General features: G+C 38.5%; 1 protein-coding gene and 1 pseudogene across 1 annotated transcript; one reads left to right on the top strand and one right to left on the bottom strand.

Moving 5' to 3' along the window:
- Nucleotides 1–212: 212 nt before the first annotated feature.
- LOC103152288 (metalloreductase STEAP4-like) lies at nucleotides 213–10,606 on the bottom strand. Its single transcript, XM_016660972.1, has 9 exons — nucleotides 10,197–10,606; nucleotides 9,964–10,071; nucleotides 9,723–9,793; nucleotides 8,795–8,879; nucleotides 5,057–5,335; nucleotides 4,871–4,965; nucleotides 4,607–4,760; nucleotides 4,299–4,469; nucleotides 213–1,187 (listed from the first exon to the last, which is right to left on the bottom strand). The coding sequence occupies exons 1-9, from the start codon at nucleotides 10,416–10,418 to the stop codon at nucleotides 927–929; spliced, it is 1,446 nt and encodes a 481-aa protein (XP_016516458.1). The 5' UTR covers nucleotides 10,419–10,606; the 3' UTR covers nucleotides 213–926.
- On the top strand, nucleotides 3,968–7,209 carry LOC103152283 (C-reactive protein-like; annotated as a pseudogene).
- Nucleotides 10,607–12,996: the final 2,390 nt, after the last annotated feature.

Below are 12,996 nucleotides of genomic sequence, written 5' to 3'. Positions count from 1 at the left end.
CCATCCAGGTAACAAGCAAAAGCAGTGTGTTTTTCCTCCCACACCTTGCATGTGTTGGAGTTCATTCAATTTTGTGTCTGTGCTCCACCAGGTTCGTTAACCAGTTTCAGCACCCGTCCAGAATTTACCCCTTAGCATAAATTTAAGAAATAATGAGATTTGGTTATATTTAAAAACAGGCTTTAATGATCAAATATTACAAGCCATGCACGTCATTCAAATGAAACAGATACAGAGTTACATTCACCATCCAGTGCTGGGTGTCACTTAGCAAACCTTAGGGATGCAACCAAGTGAGGCTGAGATTGAAGCGCAATCTGTACCCTGCCTAAAGGGTAGTCTAATCATTTTCATCTGTTTACGTATGACTGGCAGCAGTCACACATAAACATGGTCATGGAAGCTGCAGCGGTTGAGTGTAAGCAGATAGAAGATGATAAGAGAGACAGAGGAAAAGACAAAATCCATAACAGATGCAAAAGTCAAAACTTTACTTGTCTCAATTTTGTCTAATCAAAGCAGCCAATCAATAACCTTCCCCACATTAACTACTAAAACACCTGGTGTTGGATATAAATATGTATATTTATTTAGAGAAGAATGCTGAAAGTAAAAGAGGAAACAAACAGTTCTGCTTGTTCATGACAGCACTACCTACTTTTTTTGTAATACTTATCTTTCTTATTCTTTTTTTTTTTTCCAAAGCGGATAAACGATACACTGCCCAAGTAAGTGAAAATAACCAATTTTGTTTTGTTTGTCTAACATCTCACTATGGTAATTTATTACATGTTGTCACCCAAAATATATAACTGTTTACACATTGAAAACATTTTCCAGCAGTTACTCTATGTGGTTAATTTAAGATGTAAATTAAATAATAAAAAAAAGTATCTTGTGCATACTCTGCCTTTTGAGAACAAAGTTCAGAGGTTTGTGGTTTTTATTTCATCCATCTCCTTTGGCTGGGTCCGTTCCCAGCCTTGTCGAATTCGGGTGAGGGCGCGGTCCACACAAGGAAGGAGAAGAAGTAACTTGAGCACCAACACCACAGAAGGTACGATCAGACAGAGCATGTAGCCTGGAGGCGTGTACCATTTGTAGGTTGAGGGGCGAAGAAATTTATTCCAGCCATAGATGTAGCCGTGAGCCGTGCAAATGAACAGAGTGAGATGTCCTAGTTTAGACTGGAAAAATGGCACATGTAAAGGTTTTATTTAAAACATTGCAAGAAGAGAAGGGCATTTCAGAATACAGATGTTTTCACTGACCTGATGACAGAGAGACCACAGCAATCAAAAGTGTAAGGTTACATGCATGAAGCTGGTGACTGGGTTAAAGGGCTTAAAAATAAACTTCATATTAAAGTTGCTACAAAACAGGTCTGCAAAATGTCTACAATTAGCACACTTTTAAAATGAAATGTATTATGAAACACTTAGATCAGAAAAAAAAAATCATTTTAACATGCTTTGCTTTTGCTTTTATTTTTTATCCCTAGTCGACATAATCTCTATTGATTTAATGTAATTAATTCCATTTTGTGATATTTTCTCACAAGTTTTTTTTTATATATATGATTTTCCTGAGCAACAAGTCACTGATATTTAATTTGACCTAAGATAAAAATATCACCATAAGCTCTCCTAATGACCATCACACAAACATCAGACATGAATTTGCACTAGGAGTTGATTCTCAAACCAGATTCCTCCATGTTTTTCCCAACTCTAGTTTATCCTGCTAAAATAAGTGCTTGTGCTAAGACTTAAAAAAAAAAATTGGAGCCATTTGTGTTACAAGATATGTGGGATTTTTTGCTCAAGTCAAAAGTTACACTTGGGATTTGTAAAGGTCTTGTGTTAGAAATATGTACAAAAATCTACACCATAAGATACAAACCTTTTTAACATCACTATTTCTCATTTTCTGGTTACTTTAACAGTAGTTTTACTTCTACAACAGCCTGCTTTAGATGAAAACAGTATAACTTATAGATTTATGGGTCAATAGAAGCCCAGAAAGCAAAAAGAAATGTTCTTGCAATTCTAGAGACAATTTATTTTTAAAAATGTCAGATTTATTTTTTATATTTTTGAAGAGTTGCATTTGTCTTTGCTCACTCATTTCCTCTATTCAAGAAAAATATATTTCATTGTCACATTCTGAAATTTACTAAGGTTAACATGTTTCCTGAATGCATTTATTATACCAGCTGCATGCCTGTTAAAAGTATGTATCGAACCCAAAACTGTCCCTTAGAACATCATCTAATATTTACTCATCCAAATGTTAACCAGCACACTATTGCAAATCTTGCACCAATTATGTCTACATCTCAAAAGGCTCCATAGCATAAGTGTCACAACTTAAATATTTCATTTATACTTCATGCTATACACTTTACGTGTACCACTGCTAAAGAAGAAATACTGAAGTGCTCCACAAATGCAGCAATAACCCAGTAATAACCTTTTCTAATCTGATTTTAAAGCATCCTCTGTCCACACTGATGAAGATTCACTCACTTCACTGTTCTTAAAACGACTGCAGTGAGAGGGGAGTCTGACATTGTTTTTGCTTGACTCAAGGAGTTAAGCAAGGAGAGTGCAAGCAAATAATTGTTTAACCAATTGGGGACAATCATAACATAAAATTAGCACAACGCTTTCAAATTTGAGGCCAAGATGATTAGGCAACCATGGGATACAATAGAATATGAGACAGTGTCATCTACACAACTTGTTCTGTCCTGCAGATGAAATTAGTAACAGATTGTACTATTTCAATTTGTTTTTCTCACAATACACAAAGACAATGTAGCATCATGAGTTGAGCACATACTCAAATATAGCAGCACTTGCTGTTTCTTCACAAACTGGCCCATTGAAAGTATATTATCATAGGCCAAAATAATTGGCAAGCTACAAAGTTGTGTCACAGATTATTTAATTTAATTAAACAAAAATCTATTCTTGAAAATAATGTTTTGCCTTTTTTGAAAAACAGAGAGCGTAAAGATCAATTTTCTGAAAAATGAAGGGGCAACTTTAATCAATGTTTATTATTGTGCATTATTTATATTTTCCATTCAGAAATCAATAGTGAAGCTGGTGTCAAGGTTAATTTTTCCATGCATTTCTGATTATCTAAAATGTGCTTAATCATTATGGTAACATGCTCTACAAACAGTCTGAGTGCCCCCTAGTGGTCAGACAGTTATCAGCTGCAGAAAAAAGGCCAAACACTGTTGCAGTGTCGGCCACTTCAAGCATTTAGCATGCCAAGGAGAGTGTAAGATAAGATGAAGAAATGTCATTATCAGGTCGTTGCTGCAACATTTGTGCAGCAAATATAATGAGTTGTAAATGTAGGTGGCTTTAAATACAGATTAAATGTGTTTTTGCAAAAATATATTTGCTTCAGACTCTTTGATTTAATGAATAAGTAATTTTAGTGGTATTTTTCCTAGAAATTTAAAGTTGCATGTAAACTTCTTTTTCTATTGATAGTATCATTTAGTGCTAAAAAGTGGCAGAAGATGCAGATTAATTCATTTCACAATGACAAATTTTACATAACACCAGTGGCCTTATTTGAAGCTCAATTTTGTGAATTACTTGGACGACCTGCTTCCATTCAGAGCTTTAGTTTTTGGCTGCTGATTTTCTCACTGTAAGCTTACAGTGAGCTCAGACAGCACAAACAAATTATTTACATTGATTTTAATGATGATCAGGGCTTATCTAACTTAACCTGTTTGAAACATCAAACCCCTCCGTTGTGTGCATCAACATGCGTACAACCTTCGAGGCACACAAACCACGTCTTTAATAAATATTTGCTGAAAATTGCCATCTGAAGTGTAATGTTTTTCACAAGTCTTTCCTCCAGATCATAAGGGTTATTTTGACCTATGCGTCTTTCTGTGGGCCTCATTCTGGTGTCTACTTATGGATCTGACCTTTACATAAATAGGCTTGTGACCTGTATTAACAATGTCCCTGCTGGGGATTACACCAGGTGTCATAATTCTATTTAATGAATAACTTAACATTTAAAATCCCAGGCGAAAGTCCACCAGGCTTTCACTCTGGGAAACGAGCGCCAGCTACTGCTTTTGGAGAATTTTAATTGCTATCGTAAAAGAAGTTTTAAAGTCAAAATATAGCCCTCTACAAAGGCGCTTAAAGATCTTTTCTGCTGATTGATTTACTCCACCTGTCTGATAATGTTCGTACTCGTAAAGGTGAAGTATGCACTCACACACGCATTCACGTTTCCAACAGAGCTCTGACCTGAATAAAGTTGAATTCTCTCCAGCTGAGGGAGCCGCCTACAGAGGGCAAGGATGTTAGCCCTAACAGGACGAAGAGGAAAAATCCCAGGATTCCCAGCGATATGAACGAGTCTGTGCCCCACGCCTCAGTGTTATCGAAGTAAGATGGGGTGGTTTTATTGTTCTTCACCTAAGAAAGAACGAGACAGCAAAAGAAAGAAAGAGGCAAAGGAAGAAAGAAGAAATCAATGCAAGTTTTATGCCATGTTATTCTTCATGCATGACTGTTAAAAAACATGATAACTGGTTTGGACCAGCTTGCTGTACCTCATCCACCACCCCTGAAATGAGTTTGTGCCTGAAAGAATAGCGAATAGGGATGATGAATGTATAGATAGCGTGCAGAACAGCAAAGCCAAGTGCAACAAGACCCATCTGCTTCCTGCAAAGCATCCAGCGGTCCAGCCAGTTCGGGAAACGCCTGGAGAAAGAAAAGCCAAAAGCAAAATACTATCTAATTTAACATTACAAAAAACAACATGCATAGTATACCACATTATCATTTTATTATTATTTCTGTGATAATCCGACCTGTATTTGGTCCCTCTGTAGAGTTGAAAGAAAGCAGCAATCGCGCCAGGCAGGTAACAGAGAGACAGCATAACAAGAGCCACAATTGGAAACACCTAGAACACAATTTCACAAAACACCCTTAAGAACAACAACAACAAAAACAATGACACCAGAAAAGATTTAATATCAAGGACAACTCACGACCTTGTTGGCCAGGGCCACCATGATTCGATATGAGATCTCGTTTTTCTTTTCAACATAAGCATAGATAACATCTCTAATGAGCAGGTAGAAGAAGAAGAAGGCGGAGAGGCCAACAGCTATGGACAAAGGCAGCCTCCACTCCGGGAACAATTTCAGGGGGAAGTCCTCCAACTCTCTAGCTGCTGACAAAGAGCCTTTATCCAGAACAGTCAGGCCCAGTTTGGTAGCCAGGTGTGCCACTGCCTGCTTTGCTTCTCCACTTTCTCCACACAGGAAGACCTGCACACAGTTTAGGCAACTTCAGAAATATGCAGAAGGAAAAGTATTTGGAAGACATTGTTAGCAAGAATTTAAATGCCAAAAAACGAGAGAAGTATTTTCTGCTCTTTTATTCTCACCACAGTTTTATTCCTATGATTTTCTTTAAATTTGCAAACATCTAAACAGATTGCGTGTTTGACCAAATGTCACTGAAAGCATTTGTTGTTGTTTTGCTTGAAAAGAAATGTTAAAATTAGATTAAATTCAAAGACTTCCATTCGTTTTTTTAATTCAGTGAATGTAATTAGTATATAGTAGAAAGCACTTATTGTCCCACAATAAGTGGGACAATAAGGGGTAATTACAAGGGGTAATTTGGGTGTTACAGGGTGGGGTTGCCACCCCACCCTGTAACCCTGTAGTGGAGGCCATAACAATATATTGACTCAAAGAAGAATGAGGAAAAACCTCTATAAAAACACACAGCTCCAGTTCATTACATCCACACCGAGACGACCTTGACATATAATGGCTGTTGCTAAATAGAATGATATTAATTGAATGCATGTTCTTCATCTACTTGTATTTTAAACTGTGCTGTTCCAAGTAGGAAAAAGTATCAAAACTAAGAGCAATGTGACTGTGGTATAATCAAAAACTAAAAAAAATAAAAAAACTCAAGGTGTTTTCTGTTTCTGACTTTTTCTCAGATGCCTGCTTTACTTCTCTTTGTGATGCTGACAGCATGTGCTGCATGTCTGCAGGGTAAGACACATACATTTTGCTTTTAACAGACAAAAATGATGAGAATTTTGAACATACTTCCAGATAGGTCTGTTTTTCACAAAAAAAGATTTGACCGATAGATGAAGGTTTTCTTTGAAATGATCAATTTAATATATTTATTATATTTTTAAAATTTCATGTGTTTATAGATCTATCAGGAAAAATATTTACATTTCCACAAAAACCTACACAACCAAACTGATGCTGAATATATCCACACAATTTAAAGGCTGTGACAGTATGTCTCAGTTAATGTAACAAAATGAATTGCATGAGGAAACCTGAGATAGAAGTAACATGAACTGTGTCCTTATTTGTTTATTTTGCTTCTTTTTCTTTTTTTTAATTTCTGATAGGTCTTTTACAGATCTCAGCAGAGCCCACAGTCTTTTTTCCCTGGCCACACCGTCTTTACACAATGGTTTACTGATATTCAAAGAAACAGCTGTTGACACAGTTGGCTCGTATGTGGCCAATCAAGTAGTACATTATGTAGTGGACTATGAGTTGAACGCCTGGCACTCTGTTTGCTTCACATGGGACTCTGAATCTGGATTGGGTCAACTGTGGTTTGATGGAAAACCTTCAGTCAGGAGGTTCATCACAGATCAATCAACCACTTGTTGTCCTTGGACAGGTATATTTACAATATTAACAAAAAATGAAAAAGATCAAAAGTTGCTGTCCATGCATAGAATGTTCTTTATTGTTATTCTGACTGAACGCTGTTCTTTGCTTTCAGGAACAGGACAGCTATGGTGGTAAATTTGACATTAAGCAATCTTTTGTCGGCATGATGACCGATGTCCACATGTGGGACTACGTCCTTTCTTCCTGTGAAATCCAAAACTATGTGGACAATCTGAATTTCAGTCCAGGCAATGTGCTGAACTGGAAGGCCCTGATGTTTGAGATTACTGGAAGAGTCCTGACAGAAAACAAGCAGCTGACCTGCCACTAGAGCCAGTTAGTGGGAAAAGGCCTCGTCAAGTCCGGCTTCTAAGGGCAGAATGACGTTTCTGTGTAAACTAGAAAATAGTGCATGTGGGAAAACAGGGTGTGTTTGATCAGGGTGAATTTCTTTACAGTTGCAATCAAAGCTTATCCAAATATGCAGAAATTGTGGTTTTCTCATTATAATTCCATCTGATCTCTTCAACTTGATAAATTAACGCTGCTGTTACTAGCTCTGCTACCAGTGCTAGTAGCAGTCCTAGTAATAAAACAAAAAATACCAGAGCAAATACAACAAAAGCTCTCAAGTCCAACTGTATCCAATCATTATTACCAATAATCATGATACCAAATCATGCTTTTAACATATTGTTTTCTATTCAATTCTAAATGACAATAAAAATGTATGTTTTTCCTGCAGCATCACTGTTGTTCATTTTGTTTATTTGCTGGAAATATCAGTTGATCTGTTTAGAGTAAAATCTAGAAGATACCTTCCAAATAAAGTCTGTCTGAGTACTGACCCTTCTTTTGTTTGTCTCTCTGTGTTTTATGAGTAATTTTTGGAGCCGAAGCTAATCTGTATTGCTTGACTCTGTAAAGACACATGTCCGCTTCGTATATGCTCAGGATTTAATCCCATTTTTAGATCTCGCCATGCTGACGCTTATCATTTTTACCTCTCGGCTCTGGGATAAGATGATTAAGTTGTTTGTAAGAAACTGAGCGCTGCAGAGTGTTGGAAAGAGCAGCCTGACAGGCGTGTGTGAGAGTCGGAAGGATAGAGCACTTTTCCCCAGGTGTGTGTGTATAAGTGGACTGGGCAGTCAGCCATGTCTGCCTACATTACTGCACCAGTAACAGCAGGGGACGGCCGACAGACTAAATCTCCATCTGAATGTAAATGTGACAGCGCCACAGCCCCGCTGTGGATCTAATCAAATTGCTGGCCAGGGAATAGTGCACATTTACAAGCATGTATGTGTGTGCATGAATACATAGTGTGACTACATGTGCAGCAAGAAAGAGATTTGGAGACACATCTTGTGTTCTTTACCTGTTTCCAAAGAAAACAGAGGTGTGTGCGACGGCGTGTGTCTGCGTGCGTGCGTGCGTGCGTGCATGCATGCGTGGGTGTGTGTGTGTGCGTGTGTGTGTACACATATGAAAAAAACTGTTTGTGCTAAAGAGGATTTGAGGCAGATTCAGGTTTGGTCTCTAGAGGTTCCAGCATGTTTGTGTTCCTCTTGAAACAAACTGAAATGAAGGTTGCAATAAACACTGGGCTTTCAACTTTCTAACATAATAAGGTGTGTTTGCGTGTGTGTGTGTTGTTGTTTTTTTTTGTTTTGTTTTTTTACATTGTCCTCATTTTCTTTACTCCTCAGATGGAAAGTTGATACAATCAGTTATCAGCAGGAAGGCAAATGAAATAAATTCAATTTCCAGGTTGTGCACAGTGTATGACGAAGTAATCTTTTTTTTTTTATGTTTACAAATCTGAGAGGCACTTTTCCCAATGTACAATAAGCGATGAAAGCAGGCACTGTTTTTCAGGTTTGATGTCAAGTGTTTCTCATCATGAACAGATCAAGTTGGTAATCTCCTCCCTGTTACTGCTCTGTCTTTGTATCTTTCCTTCCTGTCAGCTAAAGTGCTTCTTAATGCCTAGCAGCTTCCTGGTGTTGTTTCGCCTTGATCCCACCGACGTTCTCTGAAAGATTACTTACTCCTTACCTGTTTTCCTGCTAAAAGTTCATTCTGCAGGGCCCAGGCAGACAGCGTGTTAAGACCTTTCACCACAGCAGCACTGGGAACCAGCCTGTAGAGCACACAGCATTTTACTTTTATTGGTTTCAAAGGAAATCTGTCTTAGCACTTTCATATGTTCCTCGAAAGTTGCAGTCTGGTAAATAAAGGGCATGCTTTGAAAGCCTTTAATGTTTTGTTTTTCTGACATAATACCACATTTTGTACATAATTTCTTATCATTTCAATTGAAGGATGTATTAGGACACCCCCATGTGTTTACCACATAAAATGACTAAAATCCCACACAAATGTCTGTCACATCGGGTGAAAATGGCTACATTACAACATCCTTACACGGCATCGTGATGGAGGCTTGGCCTGTTTAAATCACAGACAGTTTTTGTTCCTGACTTTTGATTTGCAAGGGAACACCGTGGTAGGAATAAGACCTCATAAAGAAGATTATGTCATCCTATGAGCCTAGCAAGGAATTTGAAAAAGGTTTAAAAGAATCTGAAATCTCATTTCTCACTGCATGTAAAGGACATTTTGAGCAATCGCCAGCATGCCCACATTTAACCACCATAATAACCTGAGAGCAGAACAATAAAATGCTCAGGCAAGTCTCCAAAAACTAAAATGTCACATGAAAGTCCACGTCTGTAAAGTCAGAAAGAGACCGAACAAGTTCAGCTGCCGAGGATGGAGTGCAATGAGTTAAACGTTTTGCATTGAAGCCAGACTGAGGTTTTACAAAGAGTAAGCACAGGCCTTGTAATGGATAAAGGAATCTAAACTTAAATTATTTGCTTAGCAACAGGGATAACAACTGTCTTACTGTGCAGAGCACACAACAATGTACAATCCTGAAATGTATTTGTTTTTCTTCTGCACTTTGTTTGGAGTTTGTTACCTCTGCATATAGACAGCATTGGCTTCTGGGTACATGCCTTTCTTCAGGTTGTTACTGAGATCCACCAATACCTTCAAAATAAAATACATTTAAAAAGTTTGCTTTAGAAAAAAGCCACATTTGGTTGATCATAACAGTTCTAAGACCAATAAAGAGGAAAAAAAAATCAAGGAGAGTGAAAACATCTGATAGCCGCTGGATATAAACAATCAAACTACATTGTTAGTTTGTGTTCATTTACCTTCCCTTTAAGATGATGCTCCATTGTTGTCAAGAGTTCGTAGTGTTCACGGTGAACACAAATAAAGATCAGGTTAGAGGACTGGGCTGCTTCTGCATGGGTCATCACCTGTACAAAACATGTATTCAGCTCTTCAACACATAATTCATTACATAATTACATGCAGCACACACACATGCTTGTCCCCTTTCTTCAGTTTTTGAGATAAATCCTCCATCTCCAGTGACGTGTACCTGAGCTCCCTGCGGCAAAGGGCCACAGCTGTTTGGTCTTCTGCTGCCATACACAACTCCATAGCCAGACTGGAGCAGACGGAGGCCCAGAGAGCGCCCCAGGTCCCCGGTCCCAAATATGCACAGTAGCTCTGGCTCAGGGCCAGCTGCCACGTCCAGAGGATGCAGCGATATGCCGTTTTGCTTCATCTCCTCCTCAGACTTGCCTCTCATCACGCTCATGTTTGGATGTTTAGAGTCTCCATGCTGTGCAGTTATACTCCTGTGGAGTCTGACCTTTACTCCGCCTCTCCCCTTTTCCCTTTGACCTCTGTCTGCATGACGTAAGAGGCATTGGGTTTGTGTTTATTACACCTACAATCAACACATAAATGCATGTGTGATGGAGTGTGGCAGCGGAGCAGCCTCAGTTTCAGTAGTTTTCTTATTATTATTCTGTCATTATTATGATGTCATAATAATAATATAACTATTATTATAACATCTTGGTTGTTTTAAACTGTGCTACAAAACAGCACGATTTTATAGCAGTAAATGAGGAGCATGCAGAACCCTCTGCACACTTCAGTGAAAATATTACCTACAGACTCACCATTTTCTTCCTTTTAGATATTTATCCCTTCTGAGAAACACAGACTGCATTATCATCCTTGTACTGTCTGATTTTCATATTTCACATGAGTTAAAAAAAAAAATAGAAAAACACTATTCTTCTGCTTTCCAGGGCTGCCATCTTTTATATCTTCTGTTTCCACACTAGACACAGCGCCATGTGGGAGATCCTGGCCCACGTATTCATTATCATTTCAAAACCTGCTGTTCCAGCCAAATGGCTAAAAAGACAATTTGTGCAAATTCAGTGTTTCCCTGTCCCTGTGGCTAAAACAACTGCAAAGATGCGACACCGACAGACTCAGCAGAGCAGAAATTAAGCCTGGCATATATATATATGGTACTGTTTTGCGTGTGGCTGTTTTGCTTTGCATTTTGTTGCATGCGCCTATAAGTTTCTGGTTGCGTTTGGGTGTGAAGCGGGTCAGAACGATCAGAGAGTGAGGTGTCAGCTGTGACGTGCTGCACCTGGGAAGCTGGCTGTGCAGAAAGGGCGACAACCTGGCTGTAGAGACGACACACAAAATCACATCAAATTTACTAACTGTTTTGCACAATAATACTCTTTTCCATAAAAGCAGCAATCACGCTTTACATATACATCTCCGCCAATGTTTATGGACGATAAACAACCTACCTCCGGAGGTTTTACAGTCGGGTCCATAACTAAGGCATTAATGTCTACCAAGGGGATATTGCAGCAAAATGAAAAACTCTTTTATGCCTAACTTTTAAGGCATTCATTCAGTTGTTGTGCTGCTAGAATGTACCTGATAGTACATCCACTATAATGACTCATTTACTTGCTTTGCCTCTGGGGAAACTCCTTTTTCTTGATCCGCTCGTGTTCTTTCCCACATTTCAGTCTTTCAGTGCAGTCACAGCAACACTTTCCTTCCTCTATAGCTATTGCTTTTCCGTTAAGAACCTCTACAGTGTGTCCACAAGATAATATCTATTGAGTCAACTATGTAAATGTATCCAGAGATGTTTGTAATGGTGTCATCCGAGCCCATGGCCTCTGCCTCTATAATGCGTGTGCAGGTTGACTGTTACCTTCCCTTGTCGCTCTCTCGGGGTTTCAAATGCTTCTTGACATGCGTGTCGATCTGACTTCAAAATTAAATGCTGATCAACGTGCTTACCATACATTATTCTGCAGAAGTATTCATTACAGTGGACACATGAGACCAAGATACATTTTTTATGACATAAAAGCAAAACATAAAATGAACAGAAAAACTAGTAGATGCCTGCTAGCTCTCCAAGCTTTCACCTTCTCTCCTATCTTAAATATATTGCAGAATGTTGTTTGTTATGTTGTGTTACTTAAATCGAAGCACATAGTCACAAGTTAGAGCATCTCAGTCCAGACCCAGATCCAGTTGAGAATCTGTGGAAAAGCTTGAAAACTAATTTCAGCAGACGCTACGTTAAGTCTGGCTGCGCTGTTTCGCAAAGTGTAGCGGGAAACAAAATCTGTCATTAGATGTAAATGTGTGTGTTTGGATGATGGATCACAAAGCGTTGAATGTAATATCTGTCACACTCTATATTTGGTAAAACATTTTGAAAAATTCAATACAAAATGTAAAAGTAGCAGTGGATACCAGCAGGACAGCAGTGTTTCCCATGTAACTTCTACTCAGGTGTAGGAAACAGATGGGGGGGATCTTAAACTATTTTCCATCCATTTCTTCTTTGTTATTCAGGAATAACCATAGACAACTTCAACTTTGTCACTAAGTCCAAACTTTGGAGAGTTTGGGCTTAACTCTCGAAAGTTAAATGTCAAATGATCTTTTTACATTTAACAATTATGCACTCAGTCATTATAAAACATTCTCACACTTCAGAAAAGAGTTTCAGTTTGAGATTCATTTGAACAAACCCTAAACTCTGATGATTCTCTTTGCGTTGTTCTGACTTTCATTAAGAGCCAAAAAGCATGAAAATGAAACATTTATTTTGCAATTTCAGGAGACCAAAATGAAGACTACACTGTACATTTGCAACACACTTCGACTGCACTGCCAGCAAGAAACAGGTCAGAGCGAGACGATGTGCCGCTCATGCATAGTTCTAGTCGGAAATTATTTGGGAGATTCCAGCTGTTTCCAGCCATCAGAAGACACTCAGAGGAATATGAAGTGCAGTTGTTAAGACAGCTTCCAGTCAGAGCGTGCAT

This window comes from Poecilia formosa, unplaced genomic scaffold, assembly GCF_000485575.1.
Source record: "Poecilia formosa unplaced genomic scaffold, Poecilia_formosa-5.1.2 Scaffold306, whole genome shotgun sequence".
Taxonomy (NCBI): Eukaryota; Metazoa; Chordata; class Actinopteri; order Cyprinodontiformes; family Poeciliidae; genus Poecilia; species Poecilia formosa.
Note: the sequence above shows the minus strand (reverse complement) of the source record. Positions and strands in the feature narration are given on the sequence as shown.